The sequence below is a fragment of the Gekko japonicus genome, unplaced genomic scaffold (assembly GCF_001447785.1).
Source record: "Gekko japonicus isolate JY-2015 unplaced genomic scaffold, Gekko_japonicus_V1.1 scaffold159, whole genome shotgun sequence".
Classification (NCBI taxonomy): Eukaryota; Metazoa; Chordata; class Lepidosauria; order Squamata; family Gekkonidae; genus Gekko; species Gekko japonicus.
This window is the reverse complement of record NW_015169177.1, coordinates 65,533-83,112: the sequence shown is the minus strand read 5'-3', so window position 1 is coordinate 83,112 and position 17,580 is coordinate 65,533. Positions and strand designations below refer to the sequence as shown.

The 17,580-nt window shown below is 46.0% G+C and overlaps 1 protein-coding gene across 1 annotated transcript in view; it reads left to right on the top strand.

The window, feature by feature from the left end:
• The window catches only part of CFTR (cystic fibrosis transmembrane conductance regulator), a 131,985-nt gene extending 119,770 nt beyond the window's left edge, over positions 1-12,215 (top strand). The window contains exons 26-27 of the mRNA XM_015416016.1: positions 8,658-8,763; positions 11,361-12,215. Of these exons, the coding sequence (XP_015271502.1) occupies positions 8,658-8,763; positions 11,361-11,567 (313 nt within the window). The 3' untranslated portion in view covers positions 11,568-12,215. The remainder of the gene's footprint in view (positions 1-8,657; positions 8,764-11,360) is intronic.
• The last annotated feature ends 5,365 nt before the right edge of the window (positions 12,216-17,580 follow it).

Sequence of the window (17,580 nt, the reverse complement as noted above, 5' to 3'; positions counted from 1 at the left end):
GGGGTAATGGGGAGGAAGTCACTTCATTCGCATGCTCAGAGGTGCCCTTTTAAACAGCGGGGGGGGGAAGGCAAGCTTTAATCTTGACACGTGGGATCGCTGGACAGTTTGAGGCTGTGGAGCTTCTGTGTGTTTTGCAATTTTAAACCAAGGTTAGATGATTTGGTCTGGTCCGGTGAAGATCCCATTCCCTTTTTTTGGGGGGGGGGGGGGGAGGCAATAAGAAGCAATCATGCTTCCTGCTGCTCTTTTTTTTCCAAGGGTGGGAGAGCAGAAGGGGGTGGGCAGGCCTATTTACATGCATTAAAGAGCAGCAGCTTCTCTTTGGCTTGGCAAACCGCAAACCACTCGCACAAAGAAAAAACCCTTTTACTTGGTGTCTCTTGTGTGGCCTGGGGAGAAGGACTCAGAGCAGTGCTTTGGGGAAGGTTCTTTCCAGCCTCTCTTGTGCAATGGGGTGTATCATGTGTTTGCATTTTACAGGTTTAAAATCCCAATAGAGCAAACATCTGACATAACTATATATAATTCACACCAGTTTTACAAGCTGCACCTTTAGGTGCTTCTGGAGAACACATTGGCGACTACATTCTCTATCCCAATTACGTGCACAATGTTGAAGCTGAAATCCCATAATAGGAGACTCTCTTTTAATTAATTTGCTATTGGTACTTTTCACTTGGGTCAACCAACATAATGAGGAATGGTCGCCACTCAGCGTGAATTTCCTTCCCCAGATGAAAAGTACACAGACGGACGAGTGATTTCAGCTTAATGTACATTATTTAGAGCAGAACAAGACAACCTTAGCCGGCTCACGGGTATCCTGGGCATCCGTAATGTCCAAGTCCTTGGGTTCTAGTGGCATTGTCCGGCGGTGTAACTGGTCGATATGCCGGTGTAGTATCTGTCCATCTTCACAGGCAACCTTGTAAGATCTGGGGCCCTTGACTCGTACCAATCAAGCCGGAATCCAGGCTGGTCCCCGGGTATAGTTTCTGGTGTACATGGGATCCTCCGGGAAGAATCCCCTGGCCACCTCGTGGGTCTCTGTGGTTGCCGCCTCTGCAGGGGCTCGGTCGGGGTGCAGGCGGTCCAGCCGGGTCATCAGGCGGTGGCCGAGAAGTAGCTCCACTGGACTGCGCCCTGTAGTGGTGTGGGGCATAGTGGTGCACCCCGTAGTGGTGCACCCCGTAGTGGTGCACCCCGTAGTGGTGTGGGGCATAGTTCACTGGCTGAAAAGGAAAGCAGCCAGTTTATAGTCCCAGTCCGAGAAGTCCAAGCGGCGGAGGGCGTCCTTCGCTGTCCTGACCATGCGCTCCGCCTGGCCGTTGGTTGCGGGGAGAAAAGGGGCAGACCTGACGTGGTGGATACCGTAGTACCTTGTGATGTCCTGGAACTCGCTGGACGTGAACGCCATTCTGTTGTCAGTGACCAATGTGTCGGAGATTTCCTGAGCGCTATAAATAAATAAATAAATATCCACCACATCGCCCGGATGGCTGCCTTAGAGGAGGTGGGAGGTACTGGAACTACCTCCAGCCACTTGCTGTAGGAATCCACAAGTATAAAGAAAAGCTGCCCCTGGAAAGGTCCCACAAAATCCAAGTGTAACCTGGACCAGGGGTGGTGGGAAGATTCCCAGGCCCGTTTCGGGGCACGGGGTGGTTCTGGCCAGGACGCTTGGCACGGTTGGCACCTCTTCACCATGTCCTCTACATCCTGGTCCAGCTCTGGTGACCAGACGTAACTACAGGCCAAGGTTTTAATGTGCACCACCCCTGGATACACATCATGAAGAAGAGCGGTGAGGACCTGTTCCCGTAAGGGCATAGGGATGACCACTCTGCTCCCCCACATCACACAGCCTTTGTGGATGGACAGTTTGTCCTTCTGGGAAGCAAAGGGCATAAAGTCCGGATCCTCTTTGGCCGCGGGCCACCCCCTCACCACCCAGTCAAAGACCCGGCATAGTATCTTGTCCCTGGAGGTGCAGCGAGCCACCTCCTTGACGTGGACCGGCTGATCTGGGAGGGACTCCAGGAGCGCGATCTGGTGAGTGGGAGCTGGATCTGGATCACAGACAGGCAGCGGCAGGTGGCTCAGGGCGTCAGCATGGCCCATCGCCTTTCCCGGGTGGGGAAGAGGATGTAGGAGTACCCAGCCATGAAAAAGACCAGCAGAGCACCCGGAGAAAAATCATCTGAGGGGTCTGGCGGCCGGGGGCCAGGAGTCCCAGCAGTGGCTTGTGGTCCATGAGCACCGTGAAGGGGTGCCTGTACAGATAGTGATGAAATTTTTTCACCCCCGCCACAATAGCCAGCGCCTCCTTATCTATCTGCGTGTAATTGCGCTCAGCCGCAGATAAGAGTCCTGGAATAATAGGCTATTGGGACCTGCAGCCGGTGGCCCAAGACCGCCCCAACCCCGTAAGGTGAAGCATCACAGGCCAGAACCACTGGGAGTGCCTCATCGAAATGTGCCAGGACCGAATTCGAGACGAGCAGATCTTTGACCGCCTGGAACGCTGCAGCTTGTGGTGGACCCCACAAGGCGCCCCACAAGGCGCCAACTTGTCCAGGAGGTGGTGGGAAGGAATGATAAAAGTTCAGAAGCCCCAGAAAAGCCTGCAGTTCTGACTTGGACGCAGGAGGTGGTGCGTGTGTGGTGGCTTTCACCTTGTCCGCGGTGGGGTGGATGCCAGAGGCGTTGACCGCAAAGCCCAGGAACTTGACGCGAGGGACCCCAGGAGACACTTTTCCCGCTTGACCTTGAGCCCAACTGCGTCAAAACGTTGCAGCACAGCCCGCAGATGGTCGGTGAAGGACAACGTGTCTGGGACTGCAATCAGCACGTCGTCTAAAAACGGCTGTACCCTGGGATATCTTTCAGGAGCGAATCCAGAAAAGATTGAAAAATTCCCGGTGCGACCGAGATTCCAAACTGAAGGCGGTGAACCTTGAAAGCCCCCCTGTGTGTAGTGATCGTTTGGGCTTCAGCTGTGGCGGCATCAACTGGCAACTGATGATATGCCTGGGCCAAGTCTAACTTGCCGAAGACCCGGGCCCCCACCAAAACTGCCAACACATGGCTCACTACCGGCACCGGATAAGCGTGTGCCTGCAGAGCCTTATTAAACATGCATTTGTAGTCTGCACAAATGCACACGTCCCCGTTCGGCTTAACTGGGGTGACTATGGGGGTTTCTCACCGTGCAGACGTGACCGATTCCAGAACCCCTTGTTCCACCAGGTGATCTAGCTCAGCCTCAATCTTAGGCTTCATTGCAAGCGGTGGTAGACTAGCCTTAATGCGGATAGGGCAGACAGCAGGGTCAAGGTCCAGTGAAATGGGGGGCCCAGAAAACCGCCCAAGGGTGCCATCGAAAACTCGGGGAAATTCAGCACACACAGCACCAAAATCCTGTGACCAGACCTGGTTCACCCCATTCAAAGACAGTCCCAGAGGTCCAAACCAGGAGCGGCCCAGTGGACTGGAGAGTCGCCCATACACCACCAGCAGGTCTAAGGGGCTGTTAAAGTCTTTCAACTGCACCTGGAACTTGCCCCAGCCCAGTGCTGCCATGGGGTTCTTATTGAAGTCCCGTAAAGTGAAACCTCGTGGCTTTTGCAGGCCCCCCCCTGGGGACACAGTGTGTGGAGCGTATCCGCGGAGATAATGGAGAACAATGACCCCGTATTGATCTCCATGCTGTAGGGGAACCCTTCTATGAGAACAGTAATATGCACTTTGTTGGTGCTATCGGGGGGCAAGTTACATACCAGGTGCTGCTGGTGGTGGGACGAGAGAGTGTGGAGGTCGATGTGCTGGTCCGTCAAGGTCTGGTGTGCAGAGGATTTCAGGCACTGTCCCTTGGAGTGGCAGACCCTGGATATGTGTACCGATTTGTTGCACGTTCTGCAGACGGCGTTCTGGAAGCGGCACGACCGGCGCTCGTGGTCCTCCCCGCAGCTAGCACACGGAGCCAAAGTAGCTGAAGACGCCTTGTCTGAGTTGGAGGACGACTGATGCGGGTGCTGAGATGACCGATGGCGGACCTGTAGCACTTCTTCCTCATCCGAGGTGTCGGAGCCAACAGCAGCTTGTGTTCGGTGGACCGCCTTGGCACGGCGGTCTTGGTGGGACTTCTCATAAGCGGTAGCCTCCCGAATTGCCTTATCGAGATCCAGGTCGTCCTGGCTGACCAGTCTCCTCCGGGAACTGGTTTAGGAGAGGAACTGGTTTAGGAGAGCTTCAGCCAGGTCGAAAAAGGAACACCTAGTGGTGGCCCAATGCAAAGCCACCAGGAAATCAGAGGCGGTCTCATCGGGCCCTGGACTTTTGCAAAAAAGTCCATGCGCTCCACAAACTTAGTGGGTTTGGGAGCCAGGCGGTTGGTCAGTGCCTTGACCAAAGAGTTGTAAGACTTGTCTTTGGTCAGCCAGGGCGCTATTAAGTCCTTAAGCAGGAGATGGGCCTCCATCCCGCAGTGGCGGAGAAGGTATGCCTTCTTCATATCTGGTTCTGTCATGTCGTGGATTGTGAAGCGGCTCTCAAGGGTCTGCAGCCAAGTTTCCCACTGTGAGGGTTGGGAGATATCGAAGGCGGGGAGACTCTCCAGTGTGGCAGCCATCTTATGGTTCCATGAGGAGGCAAACAGCGGGAACAGCGGGAAATAGCGAGCATAGAGAAGGAGCTGTGTGGTGCTGCTCCCGGGGTCAGCGGTGCGATGCTCGGAGCTGGGAGCGGTGCGATGAGCGAAGCCACCGAAGATGTGCATGATGCCAAGCGGCGTGTGGCAATCTTGGCGCGGTGACTTGATGCAGTGCCCGGAACGTGGTCTCTGTTCAAGGGGAGATGAATCCCACCTTCGTCGCCAGTGAAAAGTATGCAGACGGACGAGTGATTTCAGCTTAACATACTTTATTAGAGCAGAACAAGATTACCTTAGCTGGCTCGCAGGCCGGCTTATATCCCCCGTGAAACCACCACCCAGCACACCCCCCCACTTCCCAATAGGTTATTTACATTGGCCGAGAGTTCCATAGGCTCTCGGCTAGGAGCCTAGCCCTCAGATAGGCACGGGCTAGGATCTGCACAGTCCATTGTTCCCCTGAGCGAAGCTCAGCCTTTGCACTTGAGCGCGTGGAGCCGAAGCTGGCCACACTTTCGGAACTGGATACATTACACCAGATGTACAGTTTTCGTTTCCCCAAGGCCCATGCTATTGTCAAACATTCTTTTTCTTGGGCAGAGATGTGCTGTTCTCTCTTCGCTAACTTCCAACAAAGATAAAGGATGGGATGTTAGATTCTATCCTCTCAGTCTGGTCCCTTTCTCAATATTGAAAGCATCCGGATATATAGTAAAGAGCTTCATAAAGTCAGGAACCTTCAAGACCTTTCAGTTTGGGCAGGGGTGGGGAGAACATTTTTTTCTGGCCTCAATATTGGGGTGTTCTTTAAAAAACAAAACTCTGCATTTTTTGTACTTTTTATTGTCAAGGATGATACCAGAAGAATGTGAGGGAAAGCCTTTAAGGAAGCAGAGAAAACCCCATTAAAGACAAGAGTTGTCATCCAATATCCCAGGATTCAAGAAGCCAAAATAGGAGATCTTGCCTCCAGCTGCTGCTGCGGTGGGGCTGTCATGCTGGGGCAGGGGGCGCACGGGGGTAGCTTGGAGAAATATATATCTGTGGTGAGGGGGGCGGCGGCACAAGGCAGCCTCACCTGGGGGGGGGGGGGCGCCACAAGGTAGCCTCGCCTAGGGCGCAAAAAACCCTCGAGCCGGCCCTGTTAACAGCATTCTCTCGATCCAGATATAATACAGTGGGTAAACAATAGTTAGATAAATAAGTATAGTTATTATTAAAATTCTCAGATACCGACTGAAACAGAATTTCCTCAAGCCCTATATACAGAAAGGTGGAGGGGGCAGTCAGAGCCAAGTTGCATAAGTAAAGCTGAGATTGTATCAAGGCAGCCCGTAGGATTAATGAATGGCAGCAAACTAGCACACAAATGCAAGAACTAACAAAGGGATGTAAGAACAAAGCTTGAGTTCAGCAGCACCCCCCAAGACCAACCAAGGTCAACCCTAGGTACATGCAAGAACAGAGAGACTCTGCATGTGTAGGTGCACACTTCTTCAAATACACTGAAACATATCCTCAAATATTACATACAGCCCAGGCTCTTTTTGTAGCAGGTACTCATTTGCATATTAAGCGACATGCCCCTAATGTAGCCAATCCTCCAAGAGCTTACAGTAGCTCCTGTAAGAAGAGCTCTGTAAGCTCTTGGAGGATTGGCTACATTAGGGGTGTGTGGCCTAATATGCAAAGGCATGCAGGGGTTAGTTGCCAGGAAGAGCTAATTAGAGTCAAGATGCATAAGCAGGCCTCAGTTCATGCCAGAGTGTGCCGGAGTGCCGCTCTGCCAGTAAGGAGCCCAGGGGGAGGGTACATGAGCCCCGCCCCCTGCTCCCACCAGTCATCAGTCGGTCTGCAAAGAGCAAATAGCAGGCAGGTAAGTTCCCTGCAGAGCCCTCCCGTCACCTGCAGTTGCCCCCACCACCACCCAGCCCTTGCCGCCCCCCACCCTTTTCAGGCCCCTGCGCCGGAGCATGGGCTTGAAAAACGGCCTGCAGAGCTGCCCCCTGCCCTTGCCACCTTTTCGGGCCCCTGCGCCAGAGTGCTGGGCTCGAAAAACAGCCTGCAGAGCCGCCCCCCACCCCGTCACCTTTTTCAGTCCCTGCGCCGGAGCACTGGGCCTGAAAAACGGCCAGCAGAGCTGCCCCCTGCTGCCTTTTTCAGGCCCTGCACCCAGTGAGGCCTCCCGTCTTGCAATGGGACCAGCTCCCATGGCTGCCAGTGTCTTTTCTGCCTGCTCGCCCTGCAGTCATGCCTCCCGCGCCCACCACCACCTCCTCGCCATGCTGGTGGGGGGGGGGGGCAGAAGCGCTACGAGAGCTGGTGCATCGAAGGAAGAGGAGGAGGAGGAGGAATATCCAGAGGAGGCGGAAAGCATGGCGACGTTGCGGGAGACACTGAACAAAGTAGCACGGCCAGGCAATTGCTGCCCGACGGGCTCTGGTGGCGGCTGGTGTTGCTGCACCCTGGTGATCCTGCCTCGGAGTGAGCCAGAATTTCAGTGAAGGAAGGGAAGAGGGGAGGGGCGTGGAAGGGACCGTGGAGCCGAAGGGCCAGCAGATCTGGTCTCTGCCAGCCAGCCAAGCCCCCGGCCAGCTTGCTCTTTTCCTGGATGCCGGCTGTCTCTTGCAAGAAGCCACGCTCCTTGCTGCAAAGGACCCCCCCAACTCTCCATTGCAACCTGCCCCCTTTTCTTTGCAAGGCAGCACCAGAAGCCCCATGGATGGCTGTGGGTGCTGCACTGGGGACCCTCTAGAGGGACAGAGCAAGGAGAGGAACCAGACCGAGTGTGGGGGGCTGTTGCACCATGGCAGAGGGGGAGGCTGAGGGAAGAAGCCCCCTCCCTCGCTGGCTTGGACGGCCTGACAGCATGCTGCCCTCCAGCGCCAGGGACATCCCCATCCCCCCTCCGGGCCCCGTGAGGCTGGAGATTTTGGGGGTGGAGCCTGAGCAGTGGGTGTTGCCTTCTAACACCGTTCCGGTGATGTCAGGGGTGTGGAGTATGCAAATAAGTTATGCTAATGAGTTATGGTAATGAGCTCCTGCACCTTTTTTTCTATGAAATGACCCCTGTGCATAAGTAACTGAGCAATAAATACAGCTAGGATTGCAATAACACATTTGGCAAGACGAGGAGGAGGAGGAGATTGGATTTATTCCCTTCACTACCCAAAGGAGTCTCAGAGCGGTTTACAATCCCTTTCCCTTCCCTTCTCCACAACAGACACCCTGTGAGGTAGGTGGGCTGAGAGAGCTCTCTCAAGAACTGCCCTTGAGAGAACAACTCTGAAAGAATTTATGACTGACCCAAAGTCACACCAGCAGCTGCATGTGGAGAAGTGGGGAATCAAACCCGGTTCTCCCAGAGTAGAGTCCATGCTCTTAAACACTACACCAAACTGCAACAAATTGGCATACAGATATTTATGGAGTTAACAGATGTGAGAACTTTATTAATGCATTTATTAATGCATTTATTAAGGAGTTAACAGATGTGACAACTAAGTTTGGTCCTAGTGGAACCTTTAAGACCAACAAAGTTTAATTTCTGGGTATAAATGATAACTGAGTCACTTAGCATGTGTAGTGAAATATGAAGCCAATATCTCTGTTAAGCCCTGGGGGTTCCATTGCCCTGAGACCATAAATGAAGCTAACTTTATACTTTCTTATAGTTTAAACTACAACCTATTGTTTAGGTTTAATGTGGTATCATATGAGTTCTGAAAGCTGGCGATAGACAAGAAGGCTTAATGGTGGATTGTTCATTTTAGCAGAGTACCTCCTGGTTAGGTAAACAAAAAATGGCAGAACTGTTGTTTTTTAAAACAGCTAGATGACAAGCAGAAATACAGCAAGCACAGTGTTTTCCTATCATTGCATTTTAAAGCAATGATAGGAAAGATATTTCATCTGAATTGTAACTGCCATATTACAAAGCTACAATACCCTGGTAAACATCGTAAAGAGAGTCTATCACACTGTTTATCTGTTTATCTTTCAGGACATTTCAAGTGATTAAAAAAACTCTCAAGCAAGCTTTTGCAAACTGTACCGTAATACTTTCAGAACACAGACTAGAAGCACTACTAGAATGCCAGAGATTTTTGGTGAGTGCCTTTCAAAGACTGGACTCAGTATCTCTGTTCATCTGTCATACATTGAATGTGCATAGAAAGAAACAGGATCATACCCCCAACCTTTATACATTCTATTGACCATAGAAAGTTTTGTTCCAATACAAGTCTGAGACAGCAGGCAGTGAACAAAAGCAATGTATATCCTCCTATTTGGGGGATTTTTTAAAAAAGTCATTCTACGCCAGTGCCTGCTAGGAACTGCAGTTCTGGATCCACAAGGTGAAACAGCCCATCACTTGAATACAAATGGGTTTCAAAATGATATCCTTCTACATATATATATATATATTTGTAATAAAAGGGAGACATTTAGAAGGAAACACCAAGTTCCTTATCCAGGTACTAATTGTCCAGAACACAGTTTTCTGTTTCTTTTGTTCTGGGCAATTCTGATGCAAAGAACATAGTGCAGTTAGTCAGTGACAGTGTTAACTGTTTCATGAACATGTTTGATAGCCATATTGCTAACTGTGATGGAATTTTCCATGAAGCAGACCAACTGCATAGGTAAAATAGCGTCACATCTGTGAAATCACTGGTTTCATATATTCTAGATTTCATGAGCATTTCCTTTGGCTTTTTAAATAGAAGCGTGCATGCAGACCCAAAAAAACATGGGTTGGATCCAGCCAGTTTTAAGTGCCCTTTTAAGTAACAAGATAGCTATGTGAGGAATCAAGAAAATTGTGTGGATGAAAAGCATGTGCAGTGGGAGCTGGGGAATTAGGTGAGATTGAAGGGAAAATGTAGCTAGATCCAATCTCTTGTGTCTAAGATCTGAACCAATGGGTCAAAGTAAGCAACGTGTTCAAACCACATGAATCTCACTTTTGAATTACCATTATTTTAAGATGGAAGAGAGATGGAAGAGCTATTAAACAGATTGAACAGTAATGCTGTAAAAGTATTGTGAAGAGCTGGATTTTGTGCAATTTGAGATTTTTGGATTTTTAAAAAAGCAAGCAAGCAGACAAATCAGATTGTACCAGAGCCATAGAAATAGCCTGAAGATGTCAGGGGTATCTCTGGAGCCAAGCAAGTTTGGTCTCAAACACAATTTAATGTAAACTTGGACAAAGTAACCAGGCAATTTATTTGGTATCCGAAAAGAGCCAGGAGTAAACTAAAACTTTTACAGGAGAAAAAAGAAAGAGGGGGTTTTGGTGTACCGAATTGGAAGCTTTATTATCAAGCTGCCGCACTGTGTTGGATTAAAGATTGGATTAATTTGGAAGATTTAAGATGTTTAAAATTGGAAGGACATGATCTATATATGGGATGGCACGCATATGTTTGGTACGAAAGGGATAAGATCCACTCAAACTTTCAGAATCATATAGTAAGAGGATCACTAATAAAAGTATGGAATGTAATTAAACAGAGACATTACAGAAAAATACCTAGATGGGTCTCGCCTTTGGAGGCCTTTGTTAAGCCAACACTTATGACAAAACATAAAAACAACATATGACACATTATTAGACGAGAACAACAAACTTAAATCAGAGAATAATCTTTGTTTACAACATAATATACAACTATCTTGGTGGGAAAGTGCACAATTAGAATCCAGATATACCAAAGATGTGATTCGGGGTTTTGAAGATGATAAAAATGTATTGGACAAGATTTGGCTCTCATCTAATGATAAAATGATTCAGAAGTTGTATAATCTATTAATAGAAGTGTATATGGAAGATGAAATTGTTAAACCCATAATTATTTTATGACTGAGAGACTTGGGACATACTATTGAATTGGAAAAATGGTCTAAAATATGGAAAGCAATTAAACTAATGAGAGCCATTCCATACAAAGAAAATATCATTAAAATGTTTCACAGATGGTATTGGTCGCCGGAAAAAATAGCAAAGTGTTATGCGAATACATCTAACAAATGTTGGAAGTGCAAGATTAATATAGGTTCGTTTTATCATATGTGGTGGCAGTGTGAAAAAATGCAAAAATTTTGGGAGAAAATACAAAGAATAATCTGGGAAATTATGAATATTTATTTAGTTTTAGATCCAGAAATATACTTGTTGAATATGATACCGGAAAGTCTTAGTTATGCTGATACCTATTTAGTGATACTCATAATAACGTCCACGAGAATACTTTATGGCCAAATACTGGAAATTAGAAAAAACTCCCAGTAGGGAAGAGATAAATTCAAAACTGTTAAAATTAGCAGAAATGGACAAATTAAGTTTGTTAATTCAAGGGAAAGGAGAAGAATTCTTGAAAAAATGGTCGAGATTATACAATTGGATAAATAATAATGATTAAGAACAGACTCAATGTAAAGTGTTTATTGATTGATAACGCATTCACATGTTTTGTATTTCAAAAATTATATAAATAAATATTTTTTAAAAATTAATGTAGACACATTTCACTTTAAATTTCATCAGCTAAAAGGGGAAATACAAAGTGCTGTAAAAGATAACATTATTTTAATTCATTAAAGTGGTATTAGTTTTCTAAAATTATACTACACAACTATATTGTTATTCACAAGTGGAGTTTCTCTTTGGAAGTCTGACATATCCATTTCTTTTTACTAGGTGATAGAAGACAATAAAGTCAGACAGTATGAATCAATCCAGAAGCTACTCAGTGAGAAAAATTCATTTCGACAAGCCATCAGCCACTGGGATCGAGCCAAACTGTTCCCAGTACATCCCAGAAACTCAAGCAAACGCCGGTCAAGGCCTAAAATCTCTGCCTTGCAAGAAGAAACTGAAGAAGAAGGTCAAGAGACTCGGTTGTGAAGATGAATTAATGCGTGCATCACTAGAGTTTTAGATTTTTGGGAAACACTGGAAGAGGACAGCACTGAGAAAAGCTTCCACAAAGTGCAAGAGCAGGAACAGATTAAGAATTTAAATGACTAAGAATTACTCTAATAGATGCATAGAGTAAGAAATTACTGTATGTAAGAAGCTTTCATCCCAGGGTCAAACTGGTTACCAAGATGTTAGACCTGACTTCTGCAGAAATTATTTTCTGCTGTTCACTCACATGCACATTAGTAGGATCAATATCAAAGTGGAGACAGACAGTTGATTTTTAAAAATTTGATTAATCTGGTTGAAAATATTATCTCCATAGTCTACACTCATAGTTCAATCCTGAACAGGTCTACTCAGAATCTTACTGTAGTCTATTCAGTGGGGCATAGTCCCAAGAAAATTTTCATAGGATGGCACTATCCATCTCTTAAAGTTAAATCTTTGACCCTCTAGCTGAACACAAGCCTGTTTATTGAGCTTAAAACAGGCATTATAGGTATGGGACAAATAGGTGGTAAACTGGATTTATTGCTCTGGAAGTTATAAATATCTCACCTATCTCAAGCAAACAGCATGGACATTTACTTTCCGTATTGAAGTGTAGTGGGTTAAACGCATGGAGAAACCACGGAGACCAATGTAGCGATCAGCATGGTTTACTGGTACACAACAAAGACAAAGACTAATGGCCGGCTGGCCAACTATATACACACCTGGGGACACACCCCTAGGTCCCGTTGGTGGGTTTAAATCTCCAACCCCGGTCCTATTGGTTCCCAAGTGGAGAGACTAGGAGCCTAGTCCCCATTGTTCTTACAGAGTCAAGCTCTGGGGTATTCGCTGGCCCCTGGTGGCGATCAGTGGACATAACACATATTATAGGGAAAAAACACAGGCTGATTTCGCACTAGAGCTGCCTCGATGTTGCGCCGCCGTTTGCCCTGATACTATTGGTCAATTTCACACCCGAAGCCGTGGGGCTGCATTTGACCTGCGGCTTCGCTCGATTTCCTCCGCAGTTTCATGAGCCTCAAAAAACAGGATCACGAAACTGCGGGGGAAATCAGGCGAAGCTGCGAGTCAAAAGGCAGCCCTGCAGCTTCGGGTGTGAAATTGACCAATAGTATCGGGGCAAACGGCGGCGCAACATCGAGGCAGCTCTAGTGCGAAATCGGCGACAGTTTTGCCCACAACTACCAGCCCTACAAAATTCTGGACACTGAAGTCTTCAGTTAGGTGATCCTACCTGGTGTTCTTGTGTGTGTGTGTGGGGGGGGGGGGAAGAATGAGAACACTGATGCCAAATAGAAGTTTATGATTTCATAATTTTTCTTTTAAGTAGATATAAATGCAACTGTGCAAAAGGTATGAGTCGAGGGTGGTCTGGAGGCTCTGTTTCGTCGAGAACAGATGTGTGAAACTGATTATAACCATCAAGTATTATGTGTGCTTCTTTGGAAAATGCTATGAATGCAGAGGTTGGAAACCTGATTTAAACCAGTGATTTAAACTGCCCCCTCTTTTGCTGTTTTAAATAATAATTTAAATTATTTTGATTTTAAGTCATTGCCCTAGAAAATGAACAGGTAGCAACATGCTTATGTTGCTCACTGGAAAGCAACTGAAGTTAAGAAGAGCAACATTTTTCACAATGATTGATGCAGCGTGATTAATTAATGATGCCCATCAATTGGGGGAAGGCACAGTCTTTGCCAAGAGATCAAGGTTCAAAACTTGTACTTCATAATGTGGAGAGCTGGCTAACATCCATCACTTCTAGGCCACTAAAGATAATAGTGAGAATTTTGATATTTCAAATGGAATCCTACCAGATATGGCCATTTGTCCTGCCACAGAAGTAGAGAACAAAGTAGGAGTAGGAGAAAAGGCAACAAGAAGAATTCCACAAGGTTAAGAGTAGCAACGATCATTTGGTGCCAGAACGTTTTTACATATATTTTTTTAGAAACTGCAGTTCCTGTAGCAAAGGATAAAAGACTTTTGGGATGAAATCTTTTTATATGCTTCCATTTTTCAGTTTACCTGAAATGTCTCTAGAGTATTTATTTTAATATCTTTATTACAAGATAAGAATATTATGTATTTTTAGAGGAATTGTGCACAATGAAGAATGTATTTGTATGCATATAATTTTTATATATTTGAAAGACATACTTTTTATGGCATTTACTGCACATTGTGGAAAAACTGGAAAAATAGCTATACCCCACCAATGTATCATGTCTTATTTTTAAGCTACAATACATACATTATTATATACATATAACATTTTGGGAACAATTTCTACTTTACTACTACATTAACTTTTGTTCTGTGTTAGTAGCTGGATAATCAAACATTTCATGAAAAAGGAGACTCCTGTTCCACGGTCTACAGTATTTCTGTAGAGAAAAAAGGGCTGTTCCTTTCTTATACATAACCCTAAAATTTTAATTCTAGAGATAGAAAGAATAGACACTAAATTAAAAAGCAAAGTTATTTTGAAATGGCAGGGCAATATTATGAGAAGTACTCTGTATGTCTCTTTTTTATGTGCTTACGTATTCATCCTTTAACTTGGCTAAAGTGGTGATATAGGCACAAACCAGTATCTCCAACAGCTATGTTGTTTTCCTTCATTTTTTTCTGGAAGGAGTCCAGTTTTCCTAGGTGAGGCCTGAAGTGCACTGATAGCTTGTTTGATCAGAGATTACAGCAGGACATAAAACATTATGTAGGCATGGCAGGAAATTATGGTGCAATACTTTATAGACGCTAGTGGGCTCTTTTTGTAGCAGGAACTCTTTTGCATATTAGGCCACACACCCCTAATGTAGCCAATCCTCTAAGAGCTTACAGAGCTGTTCTTACAGGACCTACTGTAAGCTCTTGGAGGATTGGCTACATTAGGGGTGTGTCACTTAATATGCAAATGAGTACCTGCTACAAAAAGAGCCTTATGTCCATACACAGCCTCAGTTGTACTTGTGTCTTGCTGAAGTCAATACAACTTAAAACATTTGATCATACAGCTGAGTTGATTTTGGTGAGTGTTTAGCCTATATCACATACAGCATCCTGCATGTTTGGTCTCTGGACAGATGGACAAACAAGTGGCTCAATATTCCCCATCTCAGCCTGGGTAGAACATATACAGGGCCTATCTGAAGCACCACAAGTTAGTGCAGGAGCGGGCACATTATGTGTATTTGCAGAAATACAAACGTCTGGCTCAGAATGCCTATAAAACTAGCTACAATGTCTTGCCATCAGATAATACAGAAATGTATTAGATGAGTTCTGCTCCATGAAAACACAAAAAAACTTAATTACCTATTTATTACCAAAATAGAAACCATTGTGTACAATGTCAATAAAAATGAATACTTAGTGTACTCCTTCTCTCTTACAATACCACAAAAACCATTCAAGGCCAACGGGATGGGCAGGCTACATGTAACACCACCTAAATCAAGAGATGTTATCTTTCCCTGACTGCACAAACTGGTACTCATTTTAGTAACCCTAAAGCCCTTTGTATTCTGAAAAGTATATTCTCATTTTGTTGATTGTGTGGGTACATCTGGTGAAATACAGGTTCTTAAAGAAACCGACATTTTTCCATGCCACAAAATAAAAAGCAGAAGACAGGTGGACTCATAGCTGGAATTGAACCCAGGCATCGAACATCCCTGGCTGCTTCTCCTTTCCCTTCACTAGTCTTGGCAATGGCAGCTAGAGGCTGGAGTGAGCAGAACTTGGATTGCCATCTGTTGGAATGCACAAAATGTGATCAGGCATTGGCCCCAGCCTGGGAATAAGACATTAAGAGACAGAGCCTGCAGAAAATTCTTCATTGTAGTAATGAAGTAACATTATAGTAACATATTTATAGGCTGCTTTTCTCCTCAAAGTGGCTTACCACAAAATTCAAAACGGGAGAAAAATGCAATAACAGAAAGAAACCACCTACAGAGACAAAAAAAATCAGCTATGAAACACAACTATTAAGAACAGGAGAACAATTAAGAACATAGAGAAGGTAACAATCTGCAGGTCAGAGGAGTAAACAGCCTCTCCCTTCCCCGTCCCAGGGCTTTATATCATCTCAAGGCAGGGAGTGGAGTTGTAGCTTACAGGTGGCAGGAGGAGCAGGCAGTCTGCTGGCCAAGATGGTAAGCAGCCTCTCTTAAGTTGCTCTACTAAGAGCATAGCTACTTCATGGGCTAGAAGTCTCAATAAGCAGAGCTACCATACTTTGGTAACAAGCCAACACAGACAAACCCACCACTATCTCAAACAAAAATGCAAGTGAGAGCACTGTAGTTTACATATCACTCACATATGTGCAGCATATTGTTTACAGGGCTCTTTTTGTAGAAAAAGCCCAGCAGGAACTCATTAGCATAATAGGCCACACCCAACAGCAGGAACTCATTAGCATATTAGTCCACACCCCTGACAGCACAGCTCATTACCACATTAGGCCACACCCCCATGTTACCAGAAGTGCGGTTATCCAGCCACACCCACCTTTTGCTTGTTATTCTGTTTACCTTGTTTGTTGTCAACCAGGGCTTTTTTTGTAGCAGGAACTCCTTTGCATGTTAGGCCACACACCTCTAATGTAGCCAATCCTAATGAGTTTCTGCTGTTGGGTGTGGCCTATTATGCTAATGAGTTCCTGCTGGGCATGGTCAACTTGGGAGCCAGCCGGAACTCCGTTCCTGTGCGTTCCTGCTCAAAAATAGCCCTGGTTAAGCATTTAGAGAATAATATGTTGTCAAAGGCTTTCACGGCTGGAGTTCATTAGTTGTTGTAGATTTTCCGGGCTGTATGGCCATGGTCTTGGCATTGCAGTACCTGACGTTTCACCAGCAGCTGTGACTGGCATCCTCAGAGGTATAACACAGAAAGATAGAGTATTCTCTGTGTCAATATGAGAAGAAATTACCTGCCTACCATTTTTCTTCCCACATTCCTGTGTTATACCTTTGAGGATGCCAGTCACAGCTGCTGGTGAAACATCAGGTGCTACAATGCCAAGACCACAGCCATGCAGCCCAGAAAATCTACAACAACTAATTTAGAGAACATTCCAGAATCCAATTGATCCATTTCATGGACTGGAAAGACTGAGAATCTCTTCAGCTGAAAAGATAATTAGCAAATCCATAGCAAAGAATCCATGCAAAGCAGCAGATTGCTCAAAAAGTGAGCCAAACGAGGGCTTCCGGTCTAGCTAAGATGGAGGACTGAAGCGTTTCGCAATCGTGCGAAGCGAGCGACGGCCACTTTTGACAGTTTGGGCAATATACAGCCCAACGCATCACTCCCCAGCGAGGGGGGGGGACAAGCAGGCAGCAGCGCCCTAGAGGGAGTGTGAGGTTGGCGTAATCCAGCTTCGGAAGAAGCTGAATTGGGCTTTGACCTCCTCCCACGAAGAAGGCAAGTGCCAAGCAACTCTATAGTGGCCGATCGAGCCGGGCTACCGGCATAAATTCTTCGTCAGCAGACTTCTTTGAAGAAGGACAACAACTGTGAGTTAAAAGAAACAATGCGAAACCCGTTTTGAACGTGCTAGATAACAAAAACGTGCCGCTTACCTGAACTGAGTTTGGAGTCAATTTGAATTAAGCGGTTGAGCGGAAAATGAATAGTAAATCCCAGAAATCCGATTCCGGAGAGAAAAAAGTTGATTGAAGCCTTTAAAAACTGTAAAAACGCTTATTGTTTAACATTCCTGTGGTGAAGATGGAGCCGTGTGCGCAACTGTAAAATCGAAACTCACGAACAATAGCGTGGGAAGAGCAGGCTGGTGTCACAAAGAAAGAGGTCCGTGTGAAACATCCAGGAAGTTGAATTCCTAGACGGGCATTAGCGAAAGGAAGACAGTGGAACTTTTAAAGGTGCCGGACCGGAAGTGAGTTGTATGCGGAAGGAAGGGCCTGCAAAGTATCAATTTGACCTACTCTACATGAAATTACCATAG